A 25,221-nucleotide genomic window follows, 5' to 3' on the forward strand; every position below is an offset into this window, starting at 1 on the left:
GTTACCAGTTACCATGTTTTTGTTGCACATGGTGATACTTGAGGCATCATTGATGTAATTGGTTTAGTCAGTATCAGCCATTGTGTTTCAGAGAAACTTGCTATATTTTGACATATGGAGGAGAATAATAAATATTGATGCTGAATTTATAGCCAATGCCAGTCATCCTCAACTATGCTATTTCTATGTTCCTGCGATTGTTGTTTGTATAGGCTGTGCTATCCAGAATTCTAAAATATTAATGTAAAGTTGCATTCCTGGAGATTGAATGGGTAATTGATATAATCTGTGATACCGATGGAACAAATGCATGTGCTGAGGTGAATTTCATTACCTAATTTCGCATGGAATAAAACTGAGTGATTTATTCCCTTATTGTCCCTTTCGGGTCACTGAAGCAACTTGGAACTACCAGCAAATTTCCGAGTTGAGATGAGCTAATTCAGCATGTACAGGCCATCGGATCTTATAGACTGTTTGGCCCCACTGCCATGTCGAGTGGTACCTTGACCCTTGGAGCTACCTGTGGTATCCTTTTTTTTTTTAGATACTGTTGAGTGACCTTCTGTTTCATTGAACACATGCTATCACACTGCCTCTGGTAACACCTGCCAAGGCTGCCGTGCTAAGGTCACAATGAATGAGAATGCCCAATGACCGTGGTGGTAAGCTCCAGGCTTACCAATTTGACACTCTACATGCTGTTGTTTATAACCACTGCTTTTGAGGTTCTAGTTGAGTGACACCTTTATGCACGGCAAAGTATTTCCAAGTTTTTAAAAAACTTTTTTTTAATATACAAACCAGGTTAGCAGAATGTTTGCCGAAGGAATTAAACTCACTGTTTCTTCCCAGAAGCTGTGAGGATTTGTAGAAGTTAAGAAGACCACAAGGATTGAAATACAGTAGAAAAGTGGTGAAACAGCTGACAAGTGGAGATGCCTGCTGTCAGGCATGGTTCACTGCATAGTGCTCTCTGTTGTGAGTCGGAAGGTTGTGGGCACAAGTCCTAGTACTGAGACATAAGCACATACTGTATTCTTGCTTTTATTGTCATGTTATTCGTAAGGAGCAAGGAACTAATTGCCATGTGAATATATATCCTGGGGTGCCATGTTCACTGCTGCACTGCAGTCATGTGCTGAGTAACAATGTTTCAGTCTACTCGTCACGTGGAGAGCTGAAAGAAACACTCACTGCAGTGCCAGCGTTTGAGTCTAAAGTGTGATTTGTTTTCATACTTACGGGATCCAGAAGATATAACAATTCCGTTATACCGAGGGAACACTACACTGGACAAGTTTTTTGGGTGAATTGTTAAACCAAGAATACGTCTGCTCCCTCATGTGGATGTGAAAGTTCCCAGTGTGCTCTTCAAAGAGTAGGGGTGGTCAATAAATACTCCGAAACCAACGTGAGTAAGACAGATCATCTGGCCATTTATCATGTTGCGATTTGGGATCTTGCTTTGCACACTAAGGCTGCCTTCCTGTGTTTTTAAACTGTGATTACAAGCACCTCATGGACTGTAAAGTGCTTTACCATGTCTGGAGGTCGTAAAAGACTTATAAATGCAAACCTACTTTTTTGCTGAGTTACAGGGTCTTTGCGTTCAACCAAAGCTGGAAAGCAGATGGATGTAGATTTATTTTCTTACTTATTTTGGAACTGGTTAAGAAGGAGTGTTCTATTGATGAGCTGGGCTGCTGGTGTCTGCATTCAACCTGCCTTGTTCATATGGAAGCAAACTGAAGATGACTAAACCTGGGGACTTGCTTAATTTCAAAGTTATGACTTGCAGCTTTTCCAGATGCTGTAATTTCCCTAAAGTGCGGAGTGTAGAAGACACATTTGGGCCCTTGAGCATCAGTGATGAGAACACTGGGTATTCTCCACCTGCAGCAGTGTCCACATTAGCCAGGAGAAGCTTGGTTGCCCCCAGAGATGTTAGCCAAAAGTATCCTGTCAAAATAGTTTCTGGCACAGAGCTGTCTCAACAAGTGACTGATCCATCTCAGACTCTTCCCAAGGTCCCCTCCAGCTTAGTCATAGAGTTTTGCAACACAGAATGAGGCCCTTCAGCCTATTGTTTTTACTCTGGCCATCAAACACCTTTCCATTCTAATCCCATTTTCCAGCACTTGGTCTGTAGCCTCGTGCTGTGGCATTTCAAGTGCTCATCTAAATGCTTCTCAAATGTTAAGATTTCCACCTCCACCACCCTCTTCCGGCAAAGAGTTCCAGATTCACACGATCCTGCAGGTGAAAAAGCGTTTCCTCAAATCCCCTCTAAATCTCCTGCCTGTTATCTTAAATTTATGCCTCCTGATTACAGACCCCTGTACTGAAGTGAAAATTTTCTTCTGATCTATGATCTTCCTAATTTTGTACATCTCAATCTGGTCCCCCCTCAGCCTTTTTGCTCAAAGGAAAACAGCCCAAGGCTAACCAGGCTCTCTTCATAATGAAGCCAAAGTTCAACTAATTGTTATATGAAGAAATGTCAAGTGCAATGGATGTAGCAAAGGTTTATGAGCCCTGATGACATCCTGACTGTAGTTCTCCAAAAGACTTGTTCTCAAACTAGCTGACCCCTAGCCAAGCTATTCCAGTACAACTACAACATTGACATCTACGTGATAATTGAAAAATTGGCTAGGCCTATCCTCCGTGGGAGGTCTTGTGGTGCAGTGGGTAACATTACTATCTCCGAGCCAGAAACTTCTCTGGGTTCAAGTCCCATTTCAGACTTGATGGTCACAGAAGTCCAAGGTTGCCAATGCCCTCCCAGGGCATAGTAACTGAAAGAGAAAACCCGACACATCCAATCTACACAATAAATCATTCCACTCTCCATCAGCAGCAAAGTGATTTGAAGATGTTGTCAACAACTCACCTGCCTGCTGATGCTCAGTTTGGTTCTGCCAGGATCACTTGGCTCCTGACCTCACTACAGCTGTGATCCAAACATCGAGCTGAATTCCAGAAGTAAGGTGAGAGTGACAACCCCTTAATATCAAGGAGCACTAACAAAATCAATGTTAGTGGCATTCACAGGTTGTGGTTGTTGGACACTATTCATCTCAGCCCAGGACATTGCTGCAGGAGTTCTTCAGGGCAGTGTCCTAGGCCCAAGCATCTGCAGCTGCATCATCAATGATTTTCCCTCCATTAGTGGGGATGTTTGCTGTTGATTGCACATTGATTCATCCTTGACTCTTCGGATACAGAAGCAGCCTTTGCCCAAAGGCAGCAGGATTTGGACAAGGCTGAATTGATGTGAGGTGTAACTGTTGCTTGCCACTTCAGTGTGAGGCAATGCTCATCCTCAGCAAATGATATTTCTCCTTGGCATTCAAAGGCATTGTCATCATCAAATACCTCATCAATATCCTGGAAGGTACGGTTGACCAGAAACTGAACTGGACCAACCATTTAAGTACTATGGTTCCAACAACAGGTTGGAGGCTGGGCATTTTGAGGTAACCAACTCTGCACTTGTCTCCCTGAAACACCGTCTGTCATTTACAGGGCACAAGCCAGAAGTGTGGTGCTCTCCACTTGCCTATTTGATTACAGCTCCAACAATAAAGAAGCTTGATACCATCCAGAGCAAAGCATCCTGCTTGATTGACACCTCATCTCATCACTTGAATAGCCACTCCCTCTACCACTGGTGCACCATTGCAGCAGTGTGTACCATTGACAAGGACCAAGACTTATTTGACAGCAAATTCCAAACCTGTGACTTTTACCACCTAGAAGGACAAAGGCAACAGATGCATGGGAACACCACCACCTGCAAGTTGTCCTCTCAAGTCACACCATCTTGACTTAGAATGATATTGCTGTTCCTTCATTGTTGCTGGGTCAAAATTCTGGAACTCTCTTCCTAACAGCAAAGGACATTGGCCTTCAGAGCATAAGTAGACCATTTAGCCCTTTGATCCCTGAATAGACTGCAGTAGTTCAAGAAAACAGTTCATCACTAATCGCTCAGAGGCAGTTGGGATGGTCTATCCAGAAATGCCTCCATCCCATGAAGGGGTCCTGAGAGCTGCTGGCTGGTTATTGGGATCAGCTTGCTTCGTGGCTACTAAGGATTGTGGTTCACAATGGAAACCTTGTTGTTTGCACTTGAGTCTAAACTACTGGGAAGAAGAATATTCACCATTGGATTTTTTAAAAGATAAATCTTGTGACACGATATCCCTGATTTTCTTGTTTTCCCAGCTGGATCTGAGCAATTAAGTTGTGGGGGTGGAGGGTTTGGAATTTGAAGCAAATCGGGAGACAGTGGGATGCAGCAAGCCCCCGATGCCAGACATTTGTTTGCAGCATGAAAGTTCTGGCACTCGGAGTGGAATTTTAATAAGAGACATCCGGCCCCGGATGGTAGGCTTTTGTAGATTCTCTATTCTCAGTGTGACGGAGAGGAAGAGATGGTCAGGAAAACTGCAGCAAAACAGCCACTCTTCAGAAAGATCTGTTGTGAGCAGCAGTAATGATAAAAGAAACAAACTGGAGTATGCAGTTAAACTAGTTTTCTTGTGCATTTATATAATGGAGCACAATGCTGCTTCACACGGGGCTGTGCAATCTAGCTGAGGCTTCAGGGCTGTCTTTCGGGAGCTGCAAGAGCTGTTTTCTCCATTTCTCCTGCAGCCCCAAACTCCCTGCCATTACTCCCATCTGCTTCAGAAAGACAGCAGCCTTCCACTTACTACTGAACCTTGAAAACCTCTGATAATATCAGCAACATGAACCCTGAGTGTCAACATCAAGCTGGTTGTAACTGTACCCTTGCGCACATTGGCTGAAATGGTGTTTGTTCACCAGAGTCAATAAACAGACATTCCTTGCATCTGAACTGTGTGCGTGTATGTGGGGGTGGGGGCGGCGAGGAGTGTGGATTGCGAAAATCTGCCCTCTCTGGGTGATATAATATTGACTTTTTTTGTGTGTGCCTTCACCAGTGACTGACTCTGGCAGGATTCCGGTTCCATGGGCACAGGGAATTGTCTATTCAGCCCCTTGAGCCACGATTCTTACTATGTTAAGATCCTATCATAGACTCCTACAGTGCAGAAGGAGGCAATTCGGCCCCTCGAGTCTGCACCGACCACAATCCTATCCCCATAACCCCATGCATTTATCGTAGCTAATCCTCCTGACACTAAGGGGCAACTTAGCATGGCCAATCCACCTAACCTGCACATGTTTGGACTGTGGGAGGAAACCAGAGCACCCGGAGGAAACCCACACAGACCTGGGGACAATGTGCAAACTCCGCACAGTCACCCCAGCGGGAATCGAACCCGGGTCCCTGGTGCTGTGAGGCAGCAGTGCTTGCCACTGTGCTGCCCAACATAGCTACAGTGATAAACTGTTCGACTAGGACAGTGGTTCCCAAACTTTTTTCACTGGGCCGCACTTTCGGAATAAAAATTTGCTCGCGCCACACCAAATTCTTTATTGATAAATACATTCAAAAACAAAAAAAAACAACTCCGAGCAGTGCTTGATTCATAACATAGAACACAATTAATTTCTAATATGATCATGGGACATCCAGAAAGTATAAAACAATGCATCACTTGATGCTCTTGCTCTCACCTTTGGAAAAATATCTATCCATGTTTAAATGTTTCTTTGATTGTCCTTGAATCTTCCCGCCACACTTGCCATCCTCTCTCGCCGCACCAGTGTAGCGCACCGCACCCTTTGGGAACCACTGGACTAGGAGCTGGCTGGTGCTAACCTTTGTGTCCGTCTGTGTCTGGATTTTCAGCCATGGCCAAGCAGGCAGTAGGATGGTGAGCAGGGATACAGCGTTATTTTCCCCTTCCCTATTTCTGTTTTCCAGCAAGTGAATTTCATTCAAGTTGAAATATCTCAGGGGAAAGTAAAGAAATGATATGAAAAATGTAGGACGGGAAAGGGCCTACTGATCCTTGCACAATTTGTGACAGCTTGTGCATGACAATACATAGACTTCCCATGTCACCTTCAGAAATTACCCTGTTTTTAAAAAAAATTGCTTTCTGTGGTTCACTTGCCTATTTTCATTTGATAATTGCAGTGATGACAAATGAGAAATTTTAGGGTGTAGGGACATTATGGGCAACAAAAATGAGTAAATAACACCACTATGGGGTGCTTTATTGTTCTGGGCATTGTTTTCTACCAGAATCAGTGTCATGCAATGTCGGGGGGGGAAGCGAGAGATTGACCTTTTTGTGAGTGCGGTTATCTGTGCATCAGATGAAATTGCACATTGTTGTCTTTCTGCTGTCTAGATTGTAAACATCGAGAATTCTTGGAGTGATTTGTGGAGTACATGTTGACATTTCCCGCCAGTTCCCCTGGCTACAGCTCAGGAGACAAATGGGTTTGTGGAATAGTGGGGGGCGAGCTGAGTATTGAACAAGACTTTTATCTGTCCACAATGCATTTGCAATCTTCCTAAGAGCAGTTTAGCATTGGGCAGCATATTAGATTTCCTGTCTACTCCCATTCCGCATCTTAAAAAGAAAGTCCTGTTTTTCAAACTTGTTCATTTGAAATTCTAATGAGTAAAAGTAAATATTTAAAATAAAGTAGACTGTTCTTTGTCTTTGCACACATTTTTGTAACCTGGCCTGTCTGGTTGAAGTGCAGTAACCATGATGTAAATCAGGTGCTGGTCAGACAGGAAGCAGTGACATGAAACTAGCTTTTAAAAATAATTAAGCTCACTTTATTACGATCCTTCATTGGATGGTAAATTTCCTGTCGCATTGTTTTTTATTTTACTACTTTTGGTATATTCTCACTCCTCCACCCACATTTTGACTCCTCTTTTCTGCTGTACTACAATAAGAAGGGTCAAACATGCAGTTGCACCCTAGCCTCTGGCATTATTGCTTCATAATAAGCTTGGAAGTGTGTGTGATTGGCACAAGGTGGCTTAGCATCTCATTGTTCTCGTCTCACAAAAGGGAAGCAATTAACTGTTGTGTCTCTTTCTCCTGCCCCTTTCTTCATGATTTGGTCACCTCCGTGGCATCTGGGTTAAGGAATGAAACCAGGTTAAAGTCCAACAGGTTTATTTGGTAGCAAACACCATTAGCTTTCGGAGCGCTGCTCCTTCGTCAGATGGAAATGATTTCCACTCCATCTGACGAAGGAGCAGCGCTCCGAAAGTTAATGGTATTTGCTACCAAATAAACCTGTTGGACTTTAACCTGGTGTTGTTAAAACTCTTACTGTGTTCACCCCAGTCCAACGCCGGCATTTCCACATTAAGGAATGAAAACCAGGCCAAGCCTAGCACTTTTTTTAATGGAAGTTTTGTGTTTTCTGTATTCATTCATGGGATGTGGGTGTCACTGGTGACTTGGAGCGAAACTTGCAGGTGGTGGTGTTCCCATGCTTCTAAGTAGTAGAGTTTGACGGTTTGGAGGCTGCTCTCAAGGGAGCCTTGGTGAGTTGATGTTGTGCATCTTGCAGATGATCATACTGCTTTTATTGTGTGTTGGTGGCAGAGGGAGTGAATGCTTAAGTAGGTGGATGGGGTGCCGATCAAGCGGGCTGCTTTTCCTTGAATGGTGCAAAGCTTCTTGCGTGTTGCTGGAGCTGCACTCATCCAGGCAAGTATTCCATCAGACTCCTGACTTGTGCCTTGTAGATGGTCAGGGAGTCAGGAGGCGAGGTACTCTTTTGTGGAATTCTCAGCCTGTTGCTCCTGGATATCAGTTGTACTGTCCTATTATGGAGAAAAAATGCATTATTCAGACAGTGTTCATTTTGAGCCCCCCATGACATTGCTGTACTGCCCAAATGTTAACATGTTGGTTGATTAACCAAAGGAAAGAACTATGACTGTGTTGGGTCAAGAGGTATCAGAAATTAAGGACTCCAGTCTTTCACTGGATTTAGATTTCTCCTGTATTGAATATGGACACTTTTTTGTAGAAAAAATACTTTTTAAAATTTTGTGCAGTTTAATTTGACCATGCTTTCCGAATCCTAGCATGTACCACATCTCGTTCAGCTGTCATACCTCTGCTTGCTAACCCACAGTGGCTTTATTTTACATTTTTATCCTTGTCTTCAAATCCCTCCACCTCCCAATCTCTGCGAACTCTTCCAAATTTCTCTATGCTCCTCCTCATGTTTGTCTCTGTAATCACTCCAACTTTGCCATGTGTCTTCAGCTGACTGGGCTCTGAAATTCTCTCCCTTAAACCTCTTTGCTTCTCTAACTTTCACACCCCCCTTTAATATGTTCCTTAAAGCCAACCTCTTGGTTACTTATTCTAATATCTCATTATGTGATGTAGTACCAATTTTGTAAGATAATGCTCCTGTGAAACACCTGGGACTATTTACGATGTTAAAGGCGCTAAAATAATGGAAGCCATTATTGTTGAGAGAGCAGCCAATTGGTGTTCTCTCGTTTCAGTTTCTGGAACCCAATTAAAGGGGTCTTTCGAATTTCTGACTAATCATTATCAAGTAAATCCAAGAAATGGCCAATGTTGCAATTTAAAGATGCATGTTCGAAGTTGACTTTCTTCCAGTAGGAGAAGGAGAGTTGTAATAGTTTCATATAACTTTAAAAATGCTGTCTTCATATTTGTTCTAATAGAAATTTTCTTTTCTTCAGCATTACAGTGCCGTGACTCCATTCAACCATGTGCTAATAGAGGGAGTTGTATAGTTCATCAGAATGGTACAGGCGAATGCATGTAAGTAGATGCTCTGTACGTAATGCTGACCTTCACTATAAATGTGTCTGATAATGCTCCCATGAAGTCCCTTGTGATGTTTTTGTACATTAAAGGCACTGTATAAATTCAAGTTAACAGTAACATAACTTCAAAAGGAAGTTCCAACAAGTCCTTGATTCATGTACCCAACGTTCAGGTGTAACGTGGCAAAGATACTGCAGCATGAAGTAATCCAAATCCATTACTTTGTATCACATTTTTAGTGCATGTTGTCATCTTGCATTTACAGTGGGGCTTATTGCCCTCAGGATTTGCCGAAATGCTTTGTGCCGAGTGAATTACATTTGGGGTGCAGCACTGCTAGTGTGTAAACACAGCGGTCAGCCGATGCACAGCAAGCTCTGACAGCAAGTAAGGTGAATGAACAAGTCTGATTAGATTACTGAATGCTATTGTACTTGGTCTAGAACGTCAGCTGGCAGCCTGGCACAAGCAAAGAAAGGAGAATCCTTTGGTGAGGCGTGCTTTTTGCACAGAGCGAACACCTAGGAATTGTCCTGATGTTTGTAGAGCTGAGGACTGCATTCACCCCGGAGGTAATGGATACTCCTTGAGATACAACAAGGGTTGTATTGTTCTGAGGGGAGGGATAGATTGAATAGCAGAGCTGAGCAGAGCTTGAGAAATTTTACGTTTGAGTAAATGACTCTATGCTTTAGTGCCCCATTTTGTAATTTGTAGTTACGCGAGATGACTGCTTTTGTAAGTGACCTGGATTTGTCTACTTACTGCTTCGACTGCTGAAGAGATCGGACTTTGTTCAATGTTTCAGCAGATTTGTTGCTGTGGTGCATTAGGTGTAAAATGGAATAGTTGATTGACTTTGTGCTTTTAAATAGCAGCCACCCAACTTTGCCAAATATTCCTATATTTGCATATCCCAGTAGGTTGACTGAATAATACCAAGGAGTGGAGTTCCATGTGTCAGCTTTGGCTGTGTGTGTAGTGTTTTTGCCTCTGAGCCAAGAGGTTGTGAGTTCAGGTCCCACTTCAGAGACTAGAAGATCTAGGCTCACTCCAGTGCAATATTGAGTGTGCTGCATTTTTGGTCGTTTGATTGAAATGTTAAACTGAGGCCCAGCCTGCTCTTTCAGGTGGATGTATAAGATTATTGGGCTACTATCTAAGGCCTTTCAACCATACTACACCAAGGGACTGAAAACTGGGTAAAACGCCTCCCTCAGACTGTATTTTTGACATGTAATGAAGATGGTAAATATTGACTAGTTGTAAATGTCAACATATTGTATTGGAAGAAACTGATTTGGTTTGCACCTGATGTAATGTCAACTTTGGTCATGTAAATTTTTATTATAAAGTTTATGAATTAAGTATATTTTTGGAAAACAGAGACCCATGAGCACTATTTTGAAGAAGAGTGCGAGTTCTCCCCGGAGTCACAGCCAACATCATTAAAAACAGATGATCTGGTCATTATCACATTGCTGTTCATGTGCATAAATCAGCTCCTGAGCTTCCTATATTACAGCAGTGACTACATTTTATATGTACTTCACTGACAAAAGCACTCTGGGACTTCCTGAGGTCATGAAAATTGATGTATGCATAGAAGTCTTTATGTTTTATGGATAATTTCCACTTCTACTACTTACAAGAAAACAATCCCCATGAAAAGAAAGAAATCATCAAAGATCCTTACAGGCAATGAAGGGCTTTTGAATAGTAGCCATCGTTGTGATGTAGAAAATGCAGTAGCCAATTTGCAAACATCGAAGTCCCACGAACCATTGCTTGATAATGACCAGATCATTTTGTTTTTTAGTAATGTTGGTTGACGGGTAAGAATTGAATAAGACAGTGGGGTGAGCTCCCCAGCTCCTCCATACTCCTTGGAGTATGGCAGGTTGGGCAATGGATCGAATACAAACTACCAATATTTGCCTTGCTATCAAGTTTATCTTGTGGGGAAGTGCCTGGATGGTGTTGAGAGGTGGGGAAGTGGGGGTTGGTTGGATCATGTGATGGGTAGAGTTAGCCTTATTAGCTAATAGGACTCCAATCACCATGGTAGCCCACCAAGACGTGATGATTGGGCTCTTGCATGAAGACAACCAGTTGACCAAGATGCTTATTTGGACCCTCTCTTTCTGGGATAGAACCCTACCCCAGAAAGGGAGAAAATTGTAGGCTGTTAAAGTGATGTGATATTGAGCATGTTGTAACAGGTGATTCATTTTTTTTTAAAAGAGGGAAAAGCTCTTATGAATCTAAAATTGAAAGAGTATTTCTCAAGTGTTGTTTGGAAGTTGAAGGAAGTTTGGCCATGTTATTTATGCAACATTGGACCATTCAATCGGTTCTTTCCTGAATGAGCAATAACCTGATCCAAGGCATCTTAATGTTGCACGTCAGAAACAACATATTTGTCCATGTAAACTTCTCTGTTATGGAGGGCGAGGAGAAAATTAACTTGTCAGTGGGTGTGAAATAGGAGGAGTTATTGGAAGGGAACTTAAAACTGCAGTCCCGTTCAAACTATAAACTGTGGAAAACCTGGTTTAGGTGAAAGAAGACAAACAGTCAAAGTTAATTGCTAGTAAGTTATCTCGAATGTCACAAAAGCTCTTGCTGGTCTGCGTGTTTAATTTCTGCTCCAATCTGGTGGTTTTGAAAGGTCATGCATCTCGAAAGATTTGACGTTGATTTAAGTGGACTGTTGGCAACCTTCCTATTGACACAGCAGACTGGAATGTTGTGTAGCAGACAAACCTCTGTCGCTAAATATTTACTTTTTCAGTGTTAACATCTCTGGTAGTGCTTTTTTTTTCTCTTCACCCTTTTTTATGATTTGTTTTCCTCCCACCTCTTTCAAATTCTCCTTGGTGCCATGGATTCCCAAGCCTTTTGTTGCCCTGGTTAAATATTAGAGCAGGCGGGAGGTGCTTTTGTACTCTCTCTTGGCAAGTGCGCCACCTCTACTTGACTTTTTGAGATCAGGAAATTGTTGTTGAAGAATGCGCGAATGGCGACCAGTTTCACATCCATCTCTGTGGCCAGATTGTATCTGCATTCAGACTTGAAACAGATTCAATTCACCTTGCCCCTTTGTCTCTCTCTCCCTCTTTCCCTGAAGGTGCTGATTAGAGTTACTAGATGTTTTCACAGGTCAGCATGCTATTTAACATAGAAGCATAAAAAATAGGGGCAGGAGAGGGCTGTTGGCCCTTAAATCCTGCTCCGCCATTCTTTATGATCATGGCTGATCATCCAACTCAGTAACCTCTTCCCTCAATCACTTTCTGTGGTAGCGAATTCCAAAGGCTGGCCACTCTCTGGGTGAAGAAATTTCTGCTCATCTCAGCCCTAAATGGTTTACTAGATCATCAGACAGTGACCCCTGGTTCTGGACTCGCCCATTGGGAACACCCTTGCTGCATCTACCCTGTCTAGTCCTGTTAGAATTTTATAGGTTTCTATGAGAACCCCCTCATTTTTCTTAACTCCAGCAAATACAGTCCTAGTTGACTCACTCTTTCATTCCCGCCATCCCAGGAATCAGTCTGGTAAACCTTCACTACACTGCCTGTATAGCAAGAGTACAGTTTTTCAAGTAAAGGGACCAAAACTGCGCACAATATTCCAGATGTGGCCTCACCAAGGTCCTGTATAATTGGAGCAAGACACGTGTGCTCCTGTACTTGAAGCCTCTCATTATGAAGGCCAACATACTATTTGTCGTCTTTACCTGCATACTTATCTTCAGTAACTGGTATATGAGGACATCCAGGTCTCTGTGCACATCCCCCTTTCTCAATCTATAGCCATTCAGATAATCTGCCTTCCTGTTTTTGCTACCAAAATGGATAACCTTACATTAATCCACACTATACTCCATCTGCCATTCATGGCACAGTGGTTAACACTATTGCCTCTCAGCGCCAGGAACCCGAGTTCAATTCCCGGCTTAGGTCATTGTCTGTGCGGAGTCTGCACGTTCTCCCCATGGCTGTGTGGGTTTCCTCCGGGTGCTCCGGTTTCCTCCCACAGTCCGAAAGACGTGCTGTTGGGTGCATTGGTCATACTAAATTCTCCCTTGCTGTACCTGAACAGGTGCCGGAGTGCGGCGACTTGGGGATTTTCACAGTAATTGCATTGCCGTGTCAATGTAAGCTTGCTTGTGACATGAATAAATTAACTTAAAACTCATTTGTCCACTCACTCAGCTTGTTCAAATCACACTGAAGCATCTCTGCATCCTCACAGCTGACCCTCCCACCCAGTTTTGTGTCATCTGCAAATTTGATTGTTTTCCTCATCTAAATTATGAATATATATTCTAAATAGCTGGGGTCCTAGCACTGATCCCTGCCCCGATCCCAGCCATTTGGAAAAAGACCTGTTTATTCCTGTTTCCTGACTGCCAACCAGTTTTCTCTCCATCTCACTATACCATCCCCAATCAGATGCACTTTAATTTTACACGCTAACCTCTTGCGTGGGCTTGTCGAAAGACTTCTGAAAGTGCAAATAAACCACATCCACTGGCGCCCCATTGTCAACTCTACCAGTTACAACCTCAAAGAATTCTAGTAGATTTGTCAAGCATGATTTCTCTTCTGTAAATCTTTGCTGACTCTGTTTGATCCTGCCGCTGTTTTCCAAGTGCTCTGGTATCAAAGCTTTTATAATGGAGTCTAGCATTTTCCCAACTACGGACGTCAGGCTGACTGGTCTATAATTCCCCGTTTTCTCTCTACCTCCCTTTTTAAATAGTGGGGTTACGTTAGCCTCTTATCTGAAGAACTGTTCCAGAGTCTCATTTGAGCATGAGAACATCATTGCTAGGCCTGACCCTGTCTCTAAATCCCCATATTGGAGAATTTGGGAGTCCTCAATGGTCAATATTGAGGCTAGTATTTGCTTTTCCCTATCATCAACACCTTTGAGACTCTCCAATCAATTGTAGCAAACCCAACACTTGATCAATTAACAGAAAATGATGAAGCCTTGAAATCATGCAGCTCAGTGTCAAACTGCACAGTACTATATCTTTCCACTTTGAGCAATTAGGGAGCCACGATCTTTCCTTTGTGGACCTGGAAATTCCTGAGTTGTCCCTCTTAGTCCAGTTTCTGTCTAAGAACTTCTCTGTTCCCTCAAGTGGATAGGGTGTGGGTTCATGCATGTGCATACGCACAATGTGTCAGGGCAGATTAGACTGGGGCTTCCCCTGGCTTTTTAAATTGTATTTTTTTTTGTTTACTATTGGACCCCCATGGTCTTTTAATAAAAACTGCTATCCTGTTGGCAGGCTTCCACTTTCGAGTGCTTTGTGAGATGGTGTCTTAGCAAATATTTTTAGGTATTAGGTTGTGAAAGGATCTGCTACATTCGCTGTGACACTGCGTGATCTTTGAAATTTGCAGTCTGCAATTTGGAAAGTAGCCGAGAGTGCCTGGAGCGAAAGGGGCTGCTTTTGTTCATCAAGAAACTATGTCGATCTGCTGCTGCCACGGAAACGCTTGTTGTGGGAGTGGGGGTATTTTTATATTTGTTTCAGTTTTTATTAAATGCAGGGTTTATTAAGTTAGACAAAAAAGGGAAATGCACATTGTTTCTTTCTTGTTATTAGCAATGTGTGTGGTGATTTTAGGAGGAGGGTGAGAACATTGGGAGCAGTTTTACCTGGTGGTTTGAATGGGGGCTCAGGTTGGTCGGGGTTATGGTGGTGAAGGTCCCAGTTGTTCTGCTTGGGTACCTTTTTCTTCTATTCGACATTAAAGAGATTTATTGCACTTCACATGGGTTATTGCTCTGCCACTGATGAGAATCCTTGCGCAGGTGTACGGTGAACAGAATGTGATGCTGTCTTCTGAGCCTTCCAGACCTGCCTGAGGAAGGCACCAATACCACAGCAGCAGTCCATATACTTCCTCTACTAACGGAGGCTGTGGCTGCCAAGGGTTTTGTTTTAATGTCTGGCTCCTGAAATATCATGGCAGGTCCATGCTAACTTGTGAGGGAACCACAAATGATGACCTGCAAACAACAGCGGATTTCCGTGTGTGTAGTTCTTTGACTCTTGCTTCAGTGTTGTGGAATCCACTTGGTGATATAAAGTGGGCAGTATTCCACAGTACTGGGAGCCTAAGTTAATAACAATATACATGGCACCATATGAAAAATATCTTTAAGCACTTTGTGCAGTGAAGTGTCTGGCTGGCTGGCAAACTCTGTGCCAGCAAATGCACAAACAGCATCAAGGTGAATGACCTGTTGATGTCTTTCTAGTGGTGTTGGCTAGGAAAGGAATGTTGGCAAGGAATAGTCAGAGAATTCCCTGCTTTTCATCGAATCATGGATGGGATCTTTAACATCCGCCAGAGCCTGGCGACAGAACTCTGTTTAACATCTCATCTGAAGGACTTGAAGTAGTCTGTGGTATTAAATCCACTATCAGAAGTGGCGACTAATTGGCTTGGGATCTAACTGAACTGTAAATGTGGAATTTAGGAGAGAATTATTGAGATTTATGATTTTGGATTGCGATGTTCATTAACTGACAGTGAAGTGCTCTAGAATCCATCAACAAAAACAGATTCTGTGGGACTCTGAGAGGCTGTTGAGCTATTTGGCAATATAGGCTTGTTATTGCATGTAGGAGGCCTTGCAAATGCACATTTGATTAAATGCGTGCTTTGCACACTTGTTTTTGAAAGTGAGGAAATGTTTTGATTTAGGACCGTGATCTCAGTCAAATGATGTAATCAAAGACTTGGCTTGATTGATGGTTTTTTACATTCCATGAGCTTTAAAACAACTCAAACCAATGCTGGGGCAAGCACTATAAATTCACCCACAGTTGCTGATGTCCATCTTTCCAGCAGTGAAGACGCCACCCATTCATTTCTCCCCATGACGGTGATGCTGCCTAATCGTCAACCAATTACTGGTTGACCAAGTCATTCCTCATGTCCCCCTTCTCTCCTGTTTAAAAACATCACTCACTGTTCATTTGCAAGCCTTTGAGCAATTACATTTTCAAATGTGTGATGCCATGATGCTTAAATTATGACAGTAAAGTATGAAGCTTTTCTGGCTCCTGCCATCCAGAATTCTTGCTGGCCTATTTTTAGAATTCGGAGATCTTCAGCAAACCAAAACAACTGGAACATCTGATCTGACTCTAGATTGCGAACAGGAAAATTGAGACCACAGCCACAACAGCCATGATCTTATTGAATGGCGGAGCAGGCTTGAAGGGTTAAATGGTTTACTCCTGCTCCAAAGTATTATGTTCCCATGTGAACTTAAACGTTATTCAGGAACAGAAATAATCATTATTGCATGATATTTGTGTCCTCCCTGATTGGGGGTGAAATCACAGAATCCCTACAGTGCAAAAGGACATTCGGTCCATCAAGTCTACATCATCACTCCAAAAGAGCATCTTACCCAGGCCCACCAACCTGCCCTATCGCCGTAAATCTGTGTATTTACCCTGGCTCATCCACCTAACCTACACATTAACTCATTCTGTGACCGAACAAACACCCCAGTGTTTTTTTTAATGAAGTGGGTATGATTGGGCTTGTTTGTGATACCTATCATGGTTCAGTGGTTTGCTGACACTCATTGGCCCAGATTTTACGATCTCATTTGGGCGAAGCTCGTAAAATCCCGCTCTAGGCCAACAGAGAATTTTCCGTTCTGCAAGCCTCACCCGCCCCGATTCTGGGGCAAGCGAGGTGGTAAAGTTCCGGCCATTGTCTCAGCTCAGAAGCAACATTACTGAGTGTCCACTTGTGATGTTCCAGGCAATGTAGTTTTTGGGACCAGTTTGATGGATTAACATCATGTCCTCCCATCATTTTTGTTTGCTCATATCACTGAATAAAGTTCTGACCAGTATATCTGTTTTCATAGTATTTCCCATCAATTAAAATAGATATCGTCATGTCAATCTCTCCCCTCTTAATTTGAAGTTGAATTTTGGATGTACCTAGTCCGTACAATTTTGTCTTTGTTTTGATGTGATTCCCGCTTCTCTTGGCCACAGCCATCTTTCTACACTGTGGAGGTCAAATTTTTCCAATCTTTCCTTGTGGCATGTGTCCTCTAATGCTGAGCACCGGTTCTCCTCTGTTCAGTCCATCCAGTTCACGCCTGTTTTTTTTGGTGTGCTAGAATACTGTGACCACAGTCTGATCAGTGCATTGCAGACCACCAGCATGATTCTTAGAGACTTCCCCACTGCTGTCTTGACCACAAATCCAAGTACTTTTTGCTCATTTTTATTTGTTGTGCAATGTTGCCCAGATATTAAACGGTCACTTCCAGACACAGCTGCCCTCTGTCAATTCAATGCCATTCATTTCATACTTGTGTTTGTGTACATTTATTCTTTGCTATGCCGTTTATTCCATCAGTGTTGGATTTCACTTGACTCATATTGTTCACTTCTGTAGCCTGTGTAGATTGTTCTATAAAAGCTTGCTGCATTTCCATTTTGTTGTTCTGCATTATTTTCACTGGACAGCTAGTTTGCAAAGTGCTGCTGATGCCCATAGGACCTTACTGTACCTACAATGTGTGTGGTGCATTCAGGTTGAGAGACGAGAGCTAACCTCTAATATGATTTGTTGCACATATCATTTCATGAAATGTCATTGTGGTTTGTGCTGAGGCTCAACTGTTCAGAGCACCTCCAGGGTAAAGTTGACTTGTCGAGCTTTGATCCAATCTCTGCCAGATCTAATCGGATATGAAACAGAATGTCTCTTACTTCATGATGTGAAAGAGTTGTACTGCTGTGTTTGCATTGCCATCTTTGTGCTTCCTCCTGTGAAATATTCCTGCTGCTTTGTTCGGAGATGAGGGTCGCATCGGATAGAGTTGTTGCATCTGTGTCTTGTTTTAAAAGGATCACTTGGGGCTTGCTGCGACTGCTGTCCTTTTAATCAGGGCCTGGGGATTTCTGCAGACTGTGTATGGGTTAGGTTGTTGCCAGATGAAAAGGCATGCACGACCTTGCTGCCGCAATCATAATTGGCATCGTGCTGGTGGAGCTGAAACGTACAGTTCAAACCAGTTTCCTGCTGCCACATCACAGTAACCATCAAAAGTCAATGCAACCAGAGTGGTATTTCCGGATTTTGAGGAAGGTGCAATATATGATGATTGTGTTGAGCAAAATTTATTTACTTCAAAATTTAAATGTGTAGAATTAAAAGGCAAGTCATCAAAAAGGATTTTTTAAAAAGTCAGCTACAACTTTCTCCAAACTCTCCCTTTCCAACTTCAGCCTCGAGTGCATCCTTACCCCACTTGTCACATTGAAGAAAACGGTGGTCTCTCTGAGCTGAGCTGACTTGGGGACACAAACATATCTTCAGACAAGTGGCCACTCTGCCATTGCTTCTAGCAGTGCATCATGAACCGCAAACTTCCTTTCTTGCTCTTACTTTCCCACGAAAATTTCTTATTTGATGAACTGTGCTCTGAATGACCAGTTCCACATTGTTGACTAAAACTCATTCCCTCCGGACAATGACATAATAGGTTCTGATACATGCAAGTGGGTACACATCATGTGTTATCATAGCTATATAGGTGCTTAAGAGGTGGAAGGATTCAGTACCTGGAGCATTCATTGTACTTATAGACCACAGTATTCTGCTGGCTCACGGTAACAAGGAATATGATTTGGATTTCCTTTTGATGATTTTCCTTGTAATTCTACATACTTAGATTTTTCCAAATCTGAGGTCAGCAAGCAAATGGTGATTTGGTGTGGAATGGAATAATGTGAATGAACTTCAGGAGTCTACTGACCAAGTCATTGATGGTTTTTCATGACAGACATGTTTGAGGTGGGGACTGGGCTGACTATTTTGCCAAGGTGAAAATGGGAGGTCTTGGGTGATGGGAAGGACATAAGGTCAGAATTTCATCTTGTGATCAGACAGGGTGCCATGGTTGTAAACAGTCCTGTTCAGCCTGAAATGGTGGCTATCATTGGAGGCAAGTCGATTTGGTGAGCATCAGAGTTTGGTGCTTGAGCTAAATACAACAGCTTCAGTCTGCCCTTTGTTGGAGTAAGTTGTACCTCATGAAGGATAAAGCAGTCTGACAGCACAGAGGCAGCGGAGTGGGATAGTGAAAAGCTGGATGTCACCCGCTGACTATGTGCACATAATGTCATCAAGGGACAGATACATTGAGGAAGAGGAATGGACCAAGTGTGAATTATTTAGTGAACTCCTGAGGTGACGTTGTAGGGAGTGGGAAGAAGCCATTTCTGGAGATGATGTGGCTACCATCAGGTAGGTGAGCAAAAACAATCAGGCTTGTAATTATAAACTGAAAATATATTTTTAAATAGAAAAATAGGGAGGGCTTGATGGGAGGAATCTTTGACCTCTGGTGCGTTCTGCTGGATGTTTTTCATCGAATCTAGCTATATGAATAGTTAAAACCTGAGAGAAGATTGTGCTCAGCTGAGGGTGCTGAAAATGACTTTTTCAGTGTTGAGCAGTTGGTGACTCTGGGTTTTTTGATTTGATTTATTATTGTCACATGTATTAGTGTACAGTGAAAAATATTGTTTCTTGTGCGCTATACAAAGCATACTGTTCATAGAGAAGGAAACAAAAGAGTGCAGAATGTAGTGTTACACTCATAGCTAGGGTGTAGAGAAAGATCAACTTAATGCGAGTAGGTCCATTCAGAAGTCTGACAGCAGCAGGGAAGAAGCTGTTCTTGAATCGGTAGGTACGTGATCTCAGACTTTGGCACCTTTTTCCCGAAGGAGGAAGGTGGAAGAGAGATTGTCCGGGGTGCGTGGGGTCCTTAATTATGCTGGCCGCTTTGCCGAGGCAGCGGGAAGTGTAGACAATGGATGGGAGGCTGGTTTGCGTGCTGGATTGGGCTACATTCACTACCTTTTGAAGTTCCTTGCAGTCTTGGTCCGAGCAGGAGCCATACCAAGCTGTGATACAACCAGAAAGAATGCTTTCTATGGTGCATCTTTAAAAGTTGATGAGAGTCGTAGCTGACGTGCCAAATTTCTTTCGCCTTCTGAGAAAGTAGAGGCGTTGGTGGGCTTTCTTAACTATCGTGTCGGCAGGGTTGGAGTTGACTGTGTTCTGCAATATTACCCTTCTAGTTCCCTTCTAGCATTGTTCACATTTTGTGATTCACAGTATGCACTGCACTTTGCTCAGTAGGAAAACCTTTCAAAAGTTGGGGACTTGTAGTTCCCCACTGCAGTGGAAAGATAGGATTTGTACACTTGTTGCAGTTAATCCTAATGCCTACTGCTGAGCAACTTTGCGTGCTTCTCTTCAAGGCTTTGGTTCAGTGATGTACAGTTCCATTGATACCGTCAGCCCTGGTGGGTCTCACTTGTGTTTTTCTGGACAGAGTAGCACTGGGTTATGCAAATGTGGAGGGTACTTGAAATAAATCCAATCTTGTCCTCCTCACATGTACACTCCAGCAGGAGCTGCTGGAACATGACCTAGAGTGAGAATTTGGACTAATTTGCTTCTTCTTTTCACTTCCAATTCTGGGGTTGGAGGACCAATTGTAGTATCTTGACCTCGAGCAATGTGACAATGAAGTAACTTAGCATAGAGGACATGAAATCTGGTTCTCTGGATCAGGAGTGTTTTGGAACTGAGCCACTGGATAGCAGCAGAATTGAAGATGAATGATTTTGATATTTGAATATTGTACATAAAGAATAAGAACCTTAATGCCTCCTCTGGTATTCTAACTGTACGGAATTCTCATCCGGCAATGTTCAGAATGCTCCTGAAGACTCTGTTTCCCCATCTAGTCCAGATATTTACCAAACTCTGCATAAGGAAGAAGTTTTATAACTTATAATAAAAGCAAAATTACTGTGGTTGCTAGAATCTGAAACCAAAAGAGAAAATGCTGGAAAATCTCAGCAGGTCTGGCAGCATCTGTAAGGAGAGAAAAGATCTGTCGTTTTGAGTCCAGATGACCCTTTGTCAAAGCTTTGAAAAAGGATCATCTGTATTCACAACGTCAGCTCTTTTCTCTCCTTACAGATGCTGCCAGACCTGCTGAGATTTTCCAGCATTTTCTCTTTTGGTTATAACTTATGGTTCTGCTATGCCACTGCCATTTTAAAACAACATTCACAATTTATCTCCTGGAAGCCTTTAAGATTTTATATTTGTCTTCTGAGGTCACTGGGCAGGTCAAAGCACTTGGTTCAGGGCTTAATTAAGGTTCAAAAAAGTGGAAGTGATGAAGAAGTAAATTTTAAAGTCACGAGCAGATGATGTCAAGCTTTGGTTTTGAAAGGCTCCATCGTCAGAAGGAGGCAGGATTCAGGGGGAGTGAACTGTACCACTGTTATAGAATCATAGAATCCCTACAGTGCAGAAGGAGGCTATTCAGCCCATCAAGTCTGCACCGACCATAATCCCACCCAAGCCCTATCCCCATAACCCCATTCATTTACCCTAGCTCGTCCCCGTGACACTCGGGGGCAATTTAGCATGGCCAATCCACCTAACCCACACATCTTTGGACTGTGAGGGAACCCATGCAGACACGGGGGGAATGTGCAAACTCCACACAAACAGCGACCCCAGCCAGGAATGGAACCCAGGTCCCTGGCGCTGAGAAGCAGCAGTACTCACTATGCTGCCCATGGTGAGCTACTGGGATATAATGAGAGATCAGAATATCAAAGTTGATCTATTGGTGAAAAGTTGTGGACGTGGCAGATTTAAATCTCTAATTCTACTGGAGATTTTTTGATTTATATTACAGCAGAATAGAATAGCATGACCTCAAAGTGTATGCATGAATTATTAAATTTCCTTTTACCATAGCTGTTGACCTTTTGAAGCCTCCAATAATAAATACTCCGAGTATAAAATATAAACGACCTGTGTGGGTGGTCGTCATTCTGGAATGTGAAAAAAATAACAGCAATAATTTATATTGAATTCATGTAGCACAGGTGATTTAATAAACTAATTGTACAAAAATGCCTTTAACCACAATGGAAGTGTTTTAAAACGCATCAAATTCATTGTCTTCAGCATCCGACCCAGAGTTTGTCAAATTAATTCTGAGTCAGTTTGGCTGTGGCACCATCATCAGGAAAATGCCACTCTGGATCAGATTTGCACTTTTCGGTTTCTGAAGTAGTCTCTGAGTAACCTGCTGCAACATTAGACATTTTTGTTCCATGAAGCAGCGACAACTGATGGCTGTTGCTCTGAAATCTTGGCTGGATTTGGTTTGGTTTGCTCCATTTAAGTGTGAATGTACACCTTGCATTTCTGGTGACAATGAAACCATTCTGACCATTTTCCAGGACCCATTCTGATACATGCTTTGTAGTGATACAGTGGCTGGCCCCTGTTCTCATGACACGTTTGGTCTTGAACATCTTCTCCAGGCCAGGTTCCTCCTTCCATTTTTCTTGCATCAGTTTTTCACCAAACTGCAGCAGTTATTTGACGAGTTTGCAAGTGTTGCAACTTTTGGATTGGAAGCAGCTTTATACTTTTGTTGGAAGACAATCTTCTCTGTTTGCCACGTGGGTGGTCTGCACTGTCTGGTTGTGTCTCAAATTCCCACACATCTTCACAGCACAGCCCATATGCATGTTTGATCCTTTCTGCCCAGTTATAAGCTCAGCAAAACATGCACATTTGGGGCACAAAATTGAGACTGATGATACCGAGAGTGAATCATGGCTGCAAAAGAGGGTTGATGTTTACACTAAACAAATGCAAAAATATGATTCTTGGGGCCTGCAGAATGGGGTCATCTTATACACTGTGGTATCTCACTGGAGGAGTTAGCTGGGGGAAGTTGCCAAGGACCACAGTACAAAGGGTAAAAGCAAATTGCTGGAATCTGAAACAACAGCAGAAAATGCTGAAAAATCTCAGCAGGTCTGACAGCATCTGTGGAGAGAGAATAGAGCTAGAGTCTAACGAAGGGTACAAAGGGAGCTCCAACTATTTGATTGCCTAGTCTAGTTTCCTCACACTTCAGCCCAGCTACTCCTTGTGAAATTGCCTTACTGTTATTTGTGTTTGGGGACAGTGATAAAATGGAGCTAAAGATTTTAGTGGTGAAACCACTCCAAGTCCATTCAGTTGTTTCCAAAGGCTGTGAAGCGACCGTAGTTTAGGTGTTTTTTTTCCTCCCTTTTGTAAACTTGAATTAAATCTTTGAGATGTTATTGAAGTACTGAGTGTTAGTTTCCCAGATTTAATTTGTTTTTGCACTGATTTATCGGCACATGTTGAATCTGACCCATTGCCTTGTTTGTTGATCACCGGTTGTTGTCCCACTGCTTCTAGCACCATCTTGCGTGTAAACTTAACAATTGGGAAATATTGTAGGAAACCCAATTATACTCGTGCCGTCTTTTAAGATACAAATTTTGGTTGACAAATGGGCAAAATGACATGCTGCTAAGCACTGAAGGTGGAAGGCCCATGTTTGATTCTTGATCCATGCAGTTGGAGCTGAGCCTCCCTCAGCAGTGGAAGATGGAGAGAAAAGTGCCAGCTGGACTCCTTCAGATGGAAAGAAGACACGAGTTTGTGTGCATAGACTGGTGACACATTGATGGAGAATGGGGGTACTGGAGACATGATGTTGAACGGTACCCCAGTTCAACTCCCAAAATACGTGCAAGATGTACAAATACTGTGGTTCAGTCAGGAAGAAAAAGCTGAACAGCCCTGTTCAACATCCTGCAGTAATTTTATGTTGTTAAATTAAATAGAAACAAGTTCCTGAGGCTTGAAACCAGTCAGTTATTACCTGACAAATGCAGTGCTAATTGGTTCAAATTGTTTAGTAAGGATGTGTTTTTGTCTCATTGAGCACATCTTTATTCATAATTTTGTTGGTTTCTTAAGCTGTTCAAGAGTTGCTGGTTGTGACCTTGCGTGGTTCTGTGATGAGAAGTCATCGATTTCTAGCACATGGATGTAATTCCTCCCCTGCAGTCTTGCTGCCAGGCGCAGATGTTTTGTGTATAAGTGTAATGTTTGCCGTGGAGGTTTTGCGTTTCAGTGCAAGAAACATTTGAGCTGCCGATACCTTTTATTTGTGAACTAGGTAGGGTGGGTTGGGGGAAGCAGTGGCTCGAGCTCACAAGAAGTGAATTTACTTAAATGAAACACCGCCTCTTCAGAGTAGGTTTAACAGCTGTGATTTATGGAGGTAGTGACTGGGCCAGAGGTTATGCATGTGGAACAGCTCTGTGCAAAATTGATTTTCTCCAAACTTTCACCAAGTCCACAGCAATCGGAGATCACATTCCAGTTTTTTTTTCAGTTCATCACTGCGATTTCTAAAATTTGTGGTTGGATTGTAACTGTTCACATGTTAGACTACAATTTTACTCCTGCATACAGAGGGGAAGAAATGCCAGAAAACCTAGAGTCCTTCAATAGGCTTGTAACCTTGGGAACCAGCAATTGGAATCCGTTCTTTGGTCAGTAATTCCATTTCGGGAGTGGCATTATTTCAATCTACTGGAGTTAGTGTCACTGAGAAGTCTTTTTAGAAACTGGGCTTTTATCTGCCCTTGCTTGAAGTGGGCGAGCACAGGGTAAAATGCCATGTGCTTTTTTGTGAGGATCGCCCACAAAGTAGCATCTAACCCTTGGCTGCCAATTTCACCTTGATTCTTAGCAAGGGAAAATTGAGGAAATGTGAAGCAAGAATGTTTGTAGTGAGCAAGCCATCTGCAATTACTGAAATTGTTGTTCAGTAAATCAGAGGTCAGCACAATGAGGAGAACTGCAGCTTTGATGTGCTGAGGCTAATATTTCAGGGGAAATATCGTGATCTGCAGGGCAGGTCATTGACGGGGGGCCCCCTAATTTTTCTACCTTTTTATACACACTGGCTCGATGGAAGATTGACTGGTAATCAACCACAGAAGGCAACACAGCCAAACCATAATTTGTTGCCTTCTGATCTATTTTCATGCAGTGCTCAGTGAAAAATAAATCATCAACTGGAACTCTGGATGAATTGCTCTAACTTTGTTACCCTTGTTCCTCTTCCATCTCTTCCTCCCCAACCACACCTTCCCCACCCCCTTAAAGGCCACAGACACTGAGTTGACTTATATCTTCAAAATTACTTTGGCTGGCTGAGATCAACAGTCTTGGAAATATCGCTGGGATTGAACCTCTGTGGCCCTTCTACGTGGACCTATGTGTTCAGTTACCGTTGTTTGACCAAGGTTGCGAACACTGATTGGATGATTTCAATAGGAGGTTTCACCATATGACCCCCAACCACTTCGCCATTACACACTAGCCTCTGACACATGCATTTACACAGTGCATCATCTTCCTATGTTCATTAGAAAGCATGATGTGGAGATGCCAGTGTTAGACTGGGGTAAACACAGTAAGAAGTCTCACAACACCAGGTTAAAGTCCAACAGGTTTAT

The 25,221-nt window shown here is 42.8% G+C and overlaps 1 protein-coding gene across 2 annotated transcripts in view; it reads left to right on the forward strand.

Moving 5' to 3' along the window:
• Positions 1 to 25,221, forward strand: part of LOC144497167 (uncharacterized) — a 146,976-nt gene that overhangs the window by 12,379 nt on the left and 109,376 nt on the right. For both annotated transcript variants that reach the window (XM_078217971.1, XM_078217972.1), the window contains exon 2: positions 8,651 to 8,732. In XM_078217971.1, coding sequence (XP_078074097.1) covers positions 8,651 to 8,732 — 82 coding nt within the window. The remainder of the gene's footprint in view (positions 1 to 8,650; positions 8,733 to 25,221) is intronic.

The sequence above is a fragment of the Mustelus asterias genome, chromosome 8 (assembly GCF_964213995.1).
Source record: "Mustelus asterias chromosome 8, sMusAst1.hap1.1, whole genome shotgun sequence".
In the NCBI taxonomy this organism is placed as follows: domain Eukaryota; kingdom Metazoa; phylum Chordata; class Chondrichthyes; order Carcharhiniformes; family Triakidae; genus Mustelus; species Mustelus asterias.